This window comes from Eleutherodactylus coqui, chromosome 4, assembly GCF_035609145.1.
Source record: "Eleutherodactylus coqui strain aEleCoq1 chromosome 4, aEleCoq1.hap1, whole genome shotgun sequence".
Classification (NCBI taxonomy): Eukaryota; Metazoa; Chordata; class Amphibia; order Anura; family Eleutherodactylidae; genus Eleutherodactylus; species Eleutherodactylus coqui.
Window position 1 is genome coordinate 191,689,054 of NC_089840.1, and position 14,940 is coordinate 191,703,993.

The following is a 14,940-nucleotide window of genomic DNA, read 5'->3' on the forward strand; positions in this document are numbered from 1 at the left end:
CCTCCACAACTCGATGGCTGTTGATTGGTTCTTCGCATGCCGTGGCTCTGCCAATCAATGCAGCACTCAATGAACCAATGCACTGGCTGTGATTGCTGCATTGAGCGCTGCATTAATTGGCTGAGGAGCGCTGAAGAACCAATCACAGCCATAGCTTCATGGAGGCAGGATTTTTGAATTCCGTAACCAGGAAGTCATGATGTACAGTTAGGGCCAGAAATATTTGGACAGTAACACAATTTTCGCGAGTTGGGCTCTGCATGCCACCGCATTGTATTTGAAATGAAGCCTCTACAACAGAATTCAAGTGCAGATTGTAACGTTTAATTTAAAGGGTTGAACAAAAATATCTGATAGAAAATGTAGGAATTGTACACATTTCTTTACAAACACTCCACATTTTAGGAGCTCAAAAGTAATTGGACAAATAAACATAACCCAAACAAAATATTTTTTTTTCAATATTTTGTTGCGAATCCTTTGGAGGCAATCACTGCCTTAAGTCTGGAACCCATGGACATCACCAAATGCTGGGTTTCCTCCTTCTTAATGCTTTGCCAGGCCTTTACAGCCGCAGCCTTCAGGTCTTGCTTGTTTGTGGGTCTTTCCGTCTGAAGTCTGGATTTGAGCAAGTGAAATGCATGCTCAATTGGGTTAAGATCTGGTGATTGACTTGGCCATTGCAGAATGTTCCACTTTTTTGCACTCATGAACTCCTGGGTAGCTTTGGCTGTATGCTTGGGGTCATTGTCCATCTGTACTGTGAAGCGCCGTCCGATCAACTTTGCAGCATTTGGCTGAATCTGGGCTGAAAGTATATCCCGGTACACTTCAGAATTCATCCGGCTACTCTTGTCTGCTGTTATGTCAAGTGACCCAGTGCCATTGAAAGCCATGCATGCCCATGCCATCACGTTGCCTCCACCATGTTTTACAGAGGATGTGGTGTGCCTTGGATCATGTGCCGTTCCCTTTCTTCTCCAAACTGTTTTCTTCCCATCATTCTGGTACAGGTTGATCTTTGTCTCATCTGTCCATAGAATACTTTTCCAGAACTGGGCTGGCTTCTTGAGGTGTTTTTCGGCAAATTTAACTCTGGCCTGTCTATTTTTGGAATTGATGAATGGTTTGCATCTAGATGTGAACCCTTTGTATTTACTTTCTTGAAGTCTTCTCTTTACTGTTGACTTAGAGACAGATACACCTACTTCCCTGAGAGTGTTCTGGACTTCAGTTGATGTTGTGAACGGGTTCTTCTTCACCAAAGAAAGTATGCGGCGATCATCCACCACCGTTGTCTTCCGTGGACGCCCAGGCCTTTTTGAGTTCCCAAGCTCACCAGTGAATTTCTTTTTTCTCAGAATGTACCCGACTGTTGATTTTGCTACTCCAAGCATGTCTGCTATCTCTCTGATGGATTGTTTCTTTTTTTTCAGCCTCAGGATGTTCTGCTTCACCTCAATTGAGAGTTCCTTTGACCGCATGTTGTCTGGTCACAGCAACAGCTTCCAAATCCAAAACCACACACCTGGAATCAACCCCAGACCTTTTAACTACTTAATTGATTACAGGTTAACGAGGGAGACGCCTTCTGAGTTAATTGCAGCCCTTAGAGTCCATTGTCCAATTACTTTTGGTCCCTTGAAAAAGAGGAGGCTATGCATTACAGAGCTATGATTCCTAAACCCTTTCTCCGATTTGGATGTGGAAACTCTCATATTGCAGCTGGGAGTGTGCACTTTCAGCCCATATTATATATATAATTGTATTTCTGAACATGTTTTTGTAAACAGCTAAAATAACAAAACTTGTGTCACTGTCCAAATATTTCTGGCCCTAACTGTACGAGCGGGAATGAAGTACAGCACGGACCTCCAAAGAGCGGCGTGAGGGACATTTACCTCTACATCAGTAAAATAAGACATTTCCTGAAAATAAAACCTAGTGCCTCTTTTGGGGCAAAAATTAATATAAGACAGCCAGGGTATTTTTTGGAGTGGGGAAACACAGTTATATAGGTGTTTAACCAGTGAAATGCCCATGCTGATTGGCTTAACTTTTCAGCAAAGTGCACATGCCACAGATCCGAATTGTCTGTGACATTGTATGTTAAATTTGGTATCACATCACAATGTCCCAGGAAAAGAACATCCCAGGTTCAGCGTATTGTATCCATCCTGAAACCATTGTAACATGAGGTATCACTCTGTTTGCACCACAAGGAGCCCATGCACAACACCTGTTGGCTGAACTCTTCTTTGGTCAACAGCTATTTCTCCTGACTCCCCCATACAGCGTTCATATATTCTACATTAGAACAGTACAGAAAGCTCGTAGATACCTCTAGCAGTGGCTTATCATCAGGGGAAACAAAAGAATCAGGCATTGTAAGTCTTCAATGTGAACAATCCTTTTTTCCCTCTATATCATTCGGGGGAGAGTTGGAAGGCCTCTATACACCTCCAGCAGTAATCTGGTCCTGATGAGATCAGTGGGTTCTGACAACTTTTGTCTAAGGTGTATGGAGCCTTCAGAAGTTCTAGGGAACAATTTTGAGTGGAACAACAGACAAGGAGACAGGCAACAGGCAGTCCATTATAATCAATGTAGGCCATGTATTATTCTCCATCTGATGACATTATTCTTACAGTCTGTTATGTCTCTAAGCATAAAGAATCAATGTCTTAAAACTACATAGATTCCAGTTTGCGGAACTCAGCAGTTACCCAGTCTCCATTGATAGCTTTCCCAGGTGAAATGCAATCTTCTAGGTTTCAAGAGCACTCAGTTCCTGCAAAGCTTTTACAATCACGACTGACTTTAGAATATCAAATATTAGAAACCATGTTTCTATTTTGCTCTCACAACTCTTCTAGACATTTACTTTCCATCGGGCTGAGAATTTGGTCACAGTTTAACCTCAATGGTAAACCTTAATTATCATGGAGATGGCTATTACTGCTTTGGCTTCAGTTATTCACATTATGATTGAATTATCAAACAAATGAAACGTGGCTTCATAATAGCTTTCCCTGAGGATATCTATGCACCGTTATACCTCAACCCGTGATATATTTTATTTTTAGCTTGTAAATGTAATGGTAATAAAACATATCTTAATGAAAAAATAGTCATTACATTAAATAATATACAAATATAGCAGTGTTATGGATGATAATTGAAATCTGTAAACTGCAATAATTCTAAGAGTAATTTTTGGAAGCTTGTGTCCGGCAATTTGGACGTTGCTTATTTTTTTTCCTGACGACTTTCACCTTCAAGAATAAATAAGGTGTTACTTTGATAGATTGGACTATTAGTGGTGCACCAAAACGAAATATGTGGAGATTTTGGTTTTATATCACACTGTGATCTGATAAGCAGCCTATCAAGCCACGTCACAGGCATTGCTTCATAGGCAATCTGCAATAGCAGCCTTGGGGGCTTTTAGAAGGCCGCCAGCTGCCTTGGCAACCAAAAAGTACCCGCTCATCACGGGGAGGTCATCCGGGCCTCCCAAACTCTGATCTGGGCATGGTCAGAATTCACAGAGGCATTTAAATGGTTCACAGCCACGATCAGTATAAGTGCTGATTGTGGCTGCTGCCGGTGGGTGTCTGCTGTCAAGGACAGCTGACACCCACATTGTATGGAGTTGGATTGCCCTCCGATCCCACTCCATACAAACCCATGGTGTAACCGTATGTACTTGAGTGTTAAAACAAAAGAATAGAATGGATGTCTTGGTTGACCAAACAATTAATGGACAAATAATGTTTGTAATGTAATATCTCACAGTACATAAAGTCTATTTGTTTTAATAGTTGATGTGTGAGAAAATATATTAGCTTTAACTCAAGTACACAAATTACACAGAATATTAGCAAGGAGAGAAATGACTTTGGAACACTAAAATTGTCTAATGAGGTTTATGTGCCCCCCTGAGATTCCCTATTGATTATGTACTAGACTCTAATCCTTTAAGTCATCTACTGTATAGGAGTGTTTGTGTGGGAGTTTAATATTATACTTTCGATCTAGTGAAAATATTCATTTTTATAAGTTATGATTTATTAAATCACAGTAATTAGGAGCTTTGTTGCTTGAGATTGCACAAAATACAATGTTATGTATTATTTAATTGAAAGCCCTAATATAACTATTTTTTTTCTTATTTTACATTTGATGTAACATTTTAGATTTAGTTCCTTTCACTGAAATTATGAACATTCATATATGAATCCAAATGCAATTGTCAATGTGATTTGAAAATTAGCAGCTAAGCTATTTTGTTTGGTCAACGTGAAGCTCATATCACGCTGATTCATCTTTTGTTGTTTGACTTACTCAGATTAGAAAGAAGTTCTTTAGATCTAGGTGTAGCACCCCTGAAAATCAGTATTCATATTCTCACCTTTTATTCACTATATTTGCACTTCCATTCATGTCCGTCTTTCTTTTTCAGCAGTTGCACTCAACGTTGACAAGCTAATAGTGATCATCCCCCACTGTTTCAGGAGGGAGCATTGATGTAATGGCATATTGCTGTTCTGTGAACAACGTTATTTTGAATCGAGTTCTTTAAAGATAGAGGGCTTAAAAAACTCTATATTGTAACTGTAACCATAAAAGCATGTTGTGCATACTGTACTGAAAAATAGCAAAACGAAGAAGCTTAATATTAATAATCAAGCTCTTTATAACCGATTTACCTTTTTTTGTTTTCCTTTTTTTCTTTTAGTTTTGTTTTCTCCTCCCTTAGCTTTAAAAAAATCTTTGCTTTTAATTTTTCTGTCAATATAACTGTCTGAGGGCTACTTTTTTGAATGACAGGTTGTATTTTTCATTCTGTTAATTCCAGCTACTTGATTTAGCCCGTTCACATGATCTGAGCTGCATTCTTTTCAGCCCCCATAGGAGTCTATGAAAACCATGCATCAAAGATAGGTCAGATCTTTGCGTGCACCACAGAGCTTAGATGCGACCTTACAGTCACATGTCCTATCTTTGTTAGGTGGGCGCATTTAGCGTGTCTAACATTCTTTTATGAATGCTTCTATAGGAAACCATTGGTTCCTATGTAAATACTTTCTGTGCGCGCGCGCCTATAATGCGCACCCACAGAGCTCGCGTGAAAGAGCCCTTAAACATCGTGATGTTTTATTAGCAGACTATTTTTGCAGGGTGGTTTACCATTGTCTTCCCCAGTCATTTTACTAACCTCGGAGGGATGGAAGGCAGCAATCTTAAGCTGGCTACCGGAACGATGCGGGGATTGAACCCGCAACCTTCAGTTCGTGAGCGAGAGCTTAGGACTGCATTTCTGCTGACCTAATACTCTGCAAGTGCCTCTTCAATATTTAAGATACCATATAATGTACTGAAGTTGTTTTCAACAAGTTTTCTTAAATATACCAGGTTCTTCTTACCCGCTCATTTGCTGTTGTTCACACCCTGTTTCCTGTCTGGAAGTCCTGATTTTTAGGTGGGTTTCCTAATTTTCTTGCTTTTCTGCAGTTTACAATCCACTTTCAAGCTTAGAATTTTACTGGTAGTACACTGTCCTGACTTGTTTGCTTTTACTTCCCATGCTGCATTGCACGGTATCTACTCCAATCATTATGAGACAGTATCTGAATGCCCACCTCTTTGCTTTTCCAGGATCAGCAGGCATTTATAGTTCTGGCCATATGGTTAGTGAACCCATTGAAGTGTGTGTGTAAAGTGTGCACTGATATGCACCCACAGGAAAGGCAGAGATTGTAGAGATCATTGTCATAGTGTCTGCAGATCTGTCAGTCTGCAGCCTCTATGTGCACGGGAGCCACCAGTGAAGATAGCCCCTCCTCCTGTATCCTTGTTGCTATGGAAGCTCTGTACCTAATGACAGAGGGTTGCAGAGAAGCTGAAAGAGAGACCCATAGTAGCAGCCACTTCAAATGTGATTTACAGTGGTAGAGCAGCAAAATTGATAATGCAAGTATATAGAATTGATGAGGCTAACACAAGCTAGTAGATGAGCAGAAGTTGTCCGAAAAGGACTGTAACAAGGGGGCGCTCTAATAACTATGTATAGATATATCAGGTGACAATACAGAGATCTTTTCCATCATCTATTATACCCAGGACTGTGACTGTCACAAGGGGGCGCCCTCTATATCTAGAGGAAAGAAGGTTTCTTCAATGACATAGAAGGGGGTTCTTTACTGTAATAGCAGTGAGACTATGGAACTCTCTGCCTGAGGACGTGGTGATTGCGAATTCGATAAAAGATTACAAGAGGGGCTTGGACACCTTTCTTGAGCGATACAATATTACACGTTATATCACCCCTTAAATGAGGAAAATTGGCTTCTACCTTATTGTTTGCTCGTTTTTTTACTTCCTCTGGATCGACATGGGTGAGGGTGGACATACGCCTTTTTCAGCCTGACATACTATATTACTATGTTATCATCATCAATCTACTTTGGGGTGCATAGTATGAATAAATGTTCTCCTTTGATAAATCCTGCTTTCTTGGACGGCCATGTCAGTTTTTATTACAAACCCAATTGTAATGTTTCAAAACATAATTGTTTTATTAAGGTGGCAAAAAAACCTTCAGCCATAGCTTTAGTTATTGCCAAGCAGGCACCAATGTGAAACTTGGAGTGACACTAATTACAGTGTTTTCTGTAGGTAAAGGGTATATTCATTTTTCTAATAATATATTCCCTGTAACGCAGTAAGGAAACAGTATCCCCGGCAACAGTGCTTATTTGCAATGCTGACAATAAACAAATAAAATGAGGTGATTTGCTGCCAATGGAGTAATAAAACATTTCCGATTACATTTCACAGTAAGAGGGTCAGTTTATTTGTCTTGAACTGTTTGAGTGAGTTCGTTAATTCCCATCTGTTAATTTCACATTGCAATGTGTTTCCTTTTTTCCAGAACACACCAGTGGGAACGCCAATTTATATAGTGAATGCCACAGATCCTGATCAGGGAACGGGTGGAAGTGTCTTATACGCAATTCAGCCTGCCTCCAAATTTTTTGCTATTGACAGGTCTCGGGGCATTGTGACTGTGATCAGCGCACTGGACTATGAAATCACCGTGGCATACCAACTGCAAGTCAATGCAACGGTAAGTCATGTACGCTGTTCGGAAGCCTTCTTTGCTTTGATTGGAGTCAGCACTAAGACTAATTAAAGGAACAATAAATTTAAATAGCATTTACGCATTTAAAGTAAGATATATCTATTATATATGTATTATTAGGGCGGCTTCACACGGATATGTTTACTTGCATATCTGCACACGCAAACACAGGGAATAGAACCCATAGATTTCAATGGTTTCGTTCTCATGAGTGTGTTTTTGCGTGCGCAGAAAAAAGTAAGTCCTGATCTATCTATCTGCATTTTGCGCGGCAAAAGCTCCCATTGAAGTCTATGGGAGGTGCACAAATACACAAGGGAATGCATGAAGCACTGCGCAAAACCATGATAAAAAAGCATATGGACCTCATTAAGCTAATATCCTTTTAATTCATCCAAAGGGTGTGTGATGCGGGGGTGTGAACAGGCCCTGCACGATTTTTACCATTGAAAACTACTGGAAACATTACATAGATGCAATGCATTTTTTTAAGCAAATATGCATCGTGCTCGCATTCAAAATCGCAATTTTACAAGCCTCGCATCCAGAATCACAATTTTACAAGCCTGATATGGTTTCTTGGACCAATATCATGCTTGCCCATGTGAATGTACCCTTCATATGGACATGTGCGCAATTGTGAACACTTTAGTGCAACGCATTTCAGGCATGAACGAAGTGCTTTTGAGTGCACATTCTACTGGATTTATTGCGCATCAGGGTATTTTCACATGGGCACGAGAACCCCACCCCCCACCCCCTGTGAAGACTATTTAGCCTAACAAGGTACGGATGTGTTCTTTTTTTCATGGAATTGCGCTTTGAAAGAGTGCTAAGGGTTTATTCAGATGACAGTATGCACAAAAATGATCATCGACACAGTATATTTGGGTAAAACCAAGGTTTTATGAGGTAGATTTGCGGGCATGTCTGCGCATGCTACTATACTTTCCTGCGCATCTCCCATAGACTTCTATGGGGCCCTTTGGATAAATAGATACGGTCCTGTTTTTTGCATGCGTGAGAAATGCACACGCAGAAAAGGAAGTAAGGACAAACCCATTAACATTAAAGGACTCTATTCTCTGTGCTCTGTGCATGCAATTTTTGCATGTGCAAAAACGTGCGCAAATATGTCCATGTGAATCTGCCCTAAGAATGTAGTGTTAGGAGATGTATGTAAAATCCCCTTTGGTACATCATTTTGAAAATGGTGTGGAAATTGCACTACAATCATTTTAGTGCAAATATTCGCTGGTTGGTATGTTATCAGGGGGCCATATTAAGATTTAATGCACGAACATGAGGAAGTTTGCAAGTCACACACAGCCTTGACTGTGATAGGTAGTCATATGATTTATTAGTTAATGCACAGAGATATTTATGCAAAGACATTTGAAATGAGACTAGAATATGCCTCACTTGTAATAATTATAATTTTTTACAATTCATATATTATCATTGGTTATTAAAAGCGCAACAAGTGCCCCACGTTGGGGTGGCATTTCTTTAGAGGCAGGACTTCTCTCAGGCCGATTGAAGCTGTTTCTCATGAGACCTCATTAAATGGCTTTGGAAAACGTCCTTGCATTCCTGTGATAGAAACAATCATAATATCTTAATATGAGCTGAAGAAAAGTTCTGTAATCTCAAACTGGATTCCTGAGCTGCCAATGAAATCAGAATCCTAATACCGATTATTCTCGAAAGTTTGGGGTCCACATGGTTCACTAATAATGGAGGGTTTCCTTAGCTTCTGTCCTGCGCTGACTTTGTGGGAGTGCCTCATTACTAAATGGGGAGGATGAGAAATAGAGGAATGGGTCATCTCCCTCACTGGCTCCTTGACTTAATAGAGCCTTTGGGATGACTGAGATCTTTAGTTTTTGTGTATCTGTGTGAGGTGCCTTTACACGTATAAATTATATTTTCTAGAAGAAGAAAATAACCTTCCTTCACATTCTTGTCCCATTTTGGGACTCACATGTGTAAACTGTCTTTACCCTGCTTGATGAATTAGTAGTCTTTTCCCAGAATACGTTGCCAGACTTTACCAGATCTTTCGACACTGTATTTAAGATGAGCTCCTTCCCCACCCTATACTGTCTTGCCCCAGCCTTCTCCCCATCAAGTTTCCCCTGAGTTTACTATTGTTTAATTGACCTCTATATATTTCATAACATATTGTTTCAGAGTTTTGTCAAACTAGTTCTCTTTCTGAACTTTGATTCCAGATTTCACTTTATAGGTCAACTGTTCTATTATTGCAGACACTGTCAATCTGTTCTCTTTTACCTGTTTTAGCACTTTGTTGACATACGCTTATTTTGTTATCTTGTCAAAAACCTCTGTAAAAAAAGCTGAAAAAGGAAAGAATAGAATAAAAGATCAAAAGAAAAGTTTAAAAGAACTAAAAATGTCCTACAGTAAATTTACACAACAATTATACTTTATAAAATTTACTGATTCAGGCTGCTTCCACATGGGCGACAGCGATATCGCTGCTACAAAATCAATGCGATATTGCGATATCACTGCTATGTACACATCATTTTATAGCGTCAGTGATGCTTTTTTATTGGAAAAAATGTAGCATCGCTTCGCTGCTTTCCGCAATTTGCTACGATTTTGTAGCAAGGAAGTTAATAGAACTTTCTAATGTTAAAAAATCGCATTGCATTGCCTCATGCAAAAACGTCCTGTTTTTTACATATTACTTTCTGCCTGCTGTACCAAAAGTTGAGCACGTTCACATCAGTAAGATGTGCCATTGATCAGTACTCTCTGGCTGCAGAAGATTTACAGGGAGGACGGATAGGGAAATTAGGGAATTAGGGATGCTGCAGGTGATCAAACCAGATCATGATCAGTCGCCGTGGAGGACCAAAATGCTTCTCTGGACACATTTCCTGAGTGGAATGGCATGCAGAGAAGATTTCAGAAATTTCCATTGGCCTTTCCAGCTGTGATTGGTTAGTCTGTACAGACCAACCAAACATAACAATGAAGGGAAGTAACACTGCTGGTTTTTTGACAGACCGATAAATTGTTCAGATTCATGTATCCATCAAGAATATGAATGAGTATCGTTCAGTGTAAATGCATGCTCCACCTGAACGACAAACAAGAATTTATTTGCTTTTCATCTGTCCTTCTGCACACTGACCGATGGTATGGCCCATGTAAGCAGGCAGTTGTTCATTTATGCTTACTGTGAATGGAGACAAGTGCATTGAAACGATCACCAGCCTGCTCCACCTTCATATAATGGCAATGATCGTTCCTGTGTAAAAGCACAGGAATGATTATCGCTAGGACAACCTATCTGGCATTTGCGCCGATAAATTGTCCCATTGAAAAGGGTCCTAAATGACGTCTCCAATCAGCTTTGTACTGTTATGTTTGTGCAGACCATGTGAATAGTGAGATACATGAACGTAATCTAAATAGAAGGTAGGAAGGAAAATGGGAAGGGGTATCACTCACAAGCACCAACAACATACGTAAACCGAACGTGCAAACAAACAAGCACAAAGACAACAGATGCCAAAATACTTACCAATGTACTAAACTAGCAGACAGGTAGAAATATCTATAATTATGAGGTATTGGTTTGTATTTTGGCCAGAACACATAAGCTCGCAATCCCACGCCAAGGGTCCTCGTTGTCTCGTGAGTCTCTACTCTAATGAGACAACTAAAACAACGCAGAGGAAACCCTGCCTAAAAGCAGAGTGATTGTCCTAATAGGGATGGCCTCATGCTAAAACCGAGGGGCCTGGTTGGCCCTAGATGGTAACAGGCAAGAACACCAGACGAGGGAAATACAACATACACACTGATCAGGACAGTTCACAACTAGTGTATCCAATAACGACAGACATACACAGAACACGACCATTTTCATACCAAGAGACTTCAACATAAAGGGGCCACCAAACAGAACCTGACATTGTTCACAGCAAGTGTAGTTCACACCTTCAGACATACAGCGAACAGGACTTTGTTCACTCCAATGTAGTCCACACCTCCAGATATGCCCTGAGCAGGACCCAGTTCACACCAAATGTCGTCCACATCTTCTGACATACACTGAACAGGACCTTGTTCACACCAAGCGTAGTTCACACCTTTTAACATACACTGAACAGGAACCTGTTCACACTTAGTGTAGTCCACACCTTCAGATATGCCATGAGCAGGACCTCGTTCACACCAAGTGTAGTCCACACCTTCAGACTTACACTGAGCAGGACCCTGTTCACACCTAGTGTAATCCACACCTTCAGATATGCCCTGAGCAGGACCTCGTTTACAGGAAGGGTCGCCCACACCTTAAGACATACACTGAACTGTACCTTGTTTACACCAAGTGTAGTCTGCACCTTCAGGTATACACTGAGCAGGACCCTGTTCACACCTAGTGTAGTCCACACCTTCAGATATGCCCTGAGCAGGACTTCTTTTACAGGAAGTGTCATCCACACCTTCAGACATACACTGAACAGGACCTTGTTCACACCTAGCATAGTTCACACCTTTTAACATACACTGAACAGGACCCTGTTCACACTTAGTGTATTCCACACCTTCAGATATGCCCTGAGCAGGACCTCCTTTACAGGAAGTGTCGTCCACACCTTCAGACATACACTGAACAGGACCTTGTTCACACCAAGTGTAGTCCATACCTTCAGACATACACTGAACAGGACCCTGTTCACACTGAGGGCGAGCACCCACTGGCGTTTTTTTACCTGCGTTTTGCGTTTTTCCTGCACAGGCATAGAGATAACATGTGTTCCTGTCCACTGGCGTTTTTTTGCGTTGCGTTTGCGTTTTTAACATAGGAACTGTCAGTTGCATATGTGTCCTTATTTTTCTCCTAATGCACCCATGAAAGTCAATGGAAATTAATGGAAAAACCGCGAAAACGCCGCGAAAAACGCGCGGAAAAATCGCGGGAAACGCGGCGAAAACGCTGCGTTTTTTTCCCGCGGAAAACGCAAACGCCAGTGGGTGGGCGCCCTTAGTGTAGTCCACACCTTCAGATATGCCATGAGCAGGACCTCGTTCACACCAAGTGTAGTCCACACCTTCAGACTTACACTGAGCAGGACCCTTTTCACACCTAGTGTAGTCCACACCTTCAGATATGCCCTGAGCAGGACTTCTTTTACAGGAAGTGTCATCCACACCTTCAGACATACACTGAACAGGACCTTGTTCACACCTAGCGTAGTTCACACCTTTTAACATACACTGAACAGGACCCTGTTCACACTTAGTGTAGTCCACACCTTCAGATATGCCCCGAGCAGGACCTCCTTTACAGGAAGTGTCGTCCACACCTTCAGACATACACTGAACAGGACCTTGTTCACACCAAGTGTAGTCCATACCTTCAGACATACACTGAACAGGACCCTGTTCACACTTAGTGTAGTCCACACCTTCAGATATGCCATGAGCAGGACCTCGTTCACACCAAGTGTAGTCCACACCTTCAGACTTACACTGAGCAGGACCCTTTTCACACCTAGTGTAGTCCACACCTTCAGATATGCCCTGAGCAAGACTTCTTTTACAGCACGTGTCGTCCACACCTTCAGACATACACTGAACAGGACCTTGTTCGCACCAAGTGTAGTCCACACCTACAGACATACACTGAACAGGACCTTGTTCGCACCAAGTGTAGTTCACATCTTTTAACATACACTGAACAGGACTTTGTTCACTCCTAGTGTAGTTCACACCTTCAGATATGCCCTGAGCAGGACCTCGTTCACATGAAGTGTTGTCCACTCCTTCTAACATACACTGAACAAGACCTTGTTCGCACCAAGTGTCGTCCACACCTTCAGACATACACTGAACAGAACCCTGCTCACACCAAGTGTAGTCCACATCTTCTTCAGATATGCCCTGAGCAGGACCTCGTTCACACGAAGTGTTGTCCACACCTTCAGACATACACTGAACAGGACCCTGTTCGCACCAAGTGTAGTCCACATCTTCAGATATGCCCTGAGAAGGACCTTGTTCACACGAAGTGTCGTCCACACCTTCAGAAATACACTGAACAGGACCTTGTTCACACCAAGTGTAGTCCGTACCTTCAGACATACAGCGAACAGGACTTTGTTCACTCCAAGTGTAGTCCACACCTTCAGATATGCCCTGAGCAGGACCTCCTTCACATGAAGTGTCATCCACACCTTCAGACATACACTGAACAGGACCCTGTTCACACCAAGTGTAGTCCACATCTTCAGATATGCCCTGAGCAGGACCTCGTTCACACGAAGTGTCGTCCACACCTTCACACATACACAGAACAGGACCATGTTCACAGCAAGTGTAGTCCACACCTTCAGACATACACTGAACAGGACCTTGTTCACACGAAGTATAGTTCACTCCTTCAGACATACACTGAGCAGGACCTCGTTCCTACCAGAAGTCTGCTCACCGTAGACAGAAGGAAACCCCATTCAGAACCTCATGCATGCATAGGTAAAACAGGAGCTAGTTCAAATGTTTACACAATGAGAAAGGTGCAAGAGCATCAGACACAAATCTGATGTAAAAAGAAACATGTTGTCAGATATCACTCAGCTGACAACATACAGGACATCAGATGTGTGGAAGCCACACCTGATAAAAAGGAAGGGAGATGGAGCCTGCAGGACATGCAAACATGGAGATCAGGTGTCCAGACCCTCTACATTTTTATAGCATTTTTGGCTATTCAAATAGAACTCTTGGATGAAAAAGGCAGAGCGTAGACCGAAATGTGGCCAGAATCCGGCCTTAAGGGTTATTCGCTTGTTTTTCATCGTTATTTTGGAACCCAAAACCAGCAACGGGTCAAAAATATGGCAGAAGTGCACATTTTTTCATTATACTTTCTCTCTGTATGTTCCACATCTGGTTTAGGGAAGGTGCAGGCAGCAACTCAAACTAGCAGCATGCATGACACACATCACCAATTGGATAATAGATAAATCACCAGCACCTTTTAGTAAAAAGGCACAAGACCAATGGTGATTGGCTGGCTTGAGAACTCCTCACCATCAGCCAGTCAAATCAACCACACCTGCAGCAGTGTGCTCCTGGAAACCCAACAGATGCAGGCAGCAACTCAAACTAGCAGCATGCATGACACACATCACCAATTGGATAATAGATAAATCACCAGCACCTTTTAGTAAAAAGGCACAAGACCAATGGTGATTGGCTGGCTTGAGAACTGCTCACCATCAGCCAGTCAAATCAACCACACCTGCAGCAGTGTGCTCCTGGAAACCCAACAGATCCACAGGTCCCAGGAGCACAAGTTGACTCATACACTGTACCCTGTGGCAACATCTATTGGTAGAAAGAAGAGAAAAGCAATTATTTGCCTGTCAGAAGTGACTAAACAATTTTAGCAATCGATGTCGAGCAGGGGCAGCTTTTTCCCCATGATGCCTTATTGAAGGATCCATGGTCCCTCAGTTCTGTGCCTTCATAGCCTTATTTCAATACCCCCAAACTCCTTATCCCCTGTATGGAGCTGTTTGAAATGGGAAGGGGGGGGGGGCAGTGTTTCCATTGCACGACACTTGTAAAATTAATTTGGTCCCCCGATTTTGGTTGCCATCCCCCCAGTGCCCTGTTTCTACCCTTATTCTCCATCTATGACCAATAAAGGCAGGGATTTGCCGGTCAGAATTAAACAACCATTCAGGACTATCACCTATGCAGGGGATGGATATTTCCCTGGTTTCAATTAGTAAGGATGGTCT

The 14,940-nt window shown here is 41.8% G+C and overlaps 1 protein-coding gene across 1 annotated transcript in view; it reads left to right on the forward strand.

Annotated features, from left to right (window-relative positions):
• CDH23 (cadherin related 23) overlaps window positions 1-14,940 on the forward strand; it is a 996,630-nt gene that overhangs the window by 313,812 nt on the left and 667,878 nt on the right. Inside the window, exon 6 of the mRNA XM_066601617.1 lies at window positions 6,938-7,132. Within this exon, the coding sequence (XP_066457714.1) occupies window positions 6,938-7,132 (195 nt within the window). The remainder of the gene's footprint in view (window positions 1-6,937; window positions 7,133-14,940) is intronic.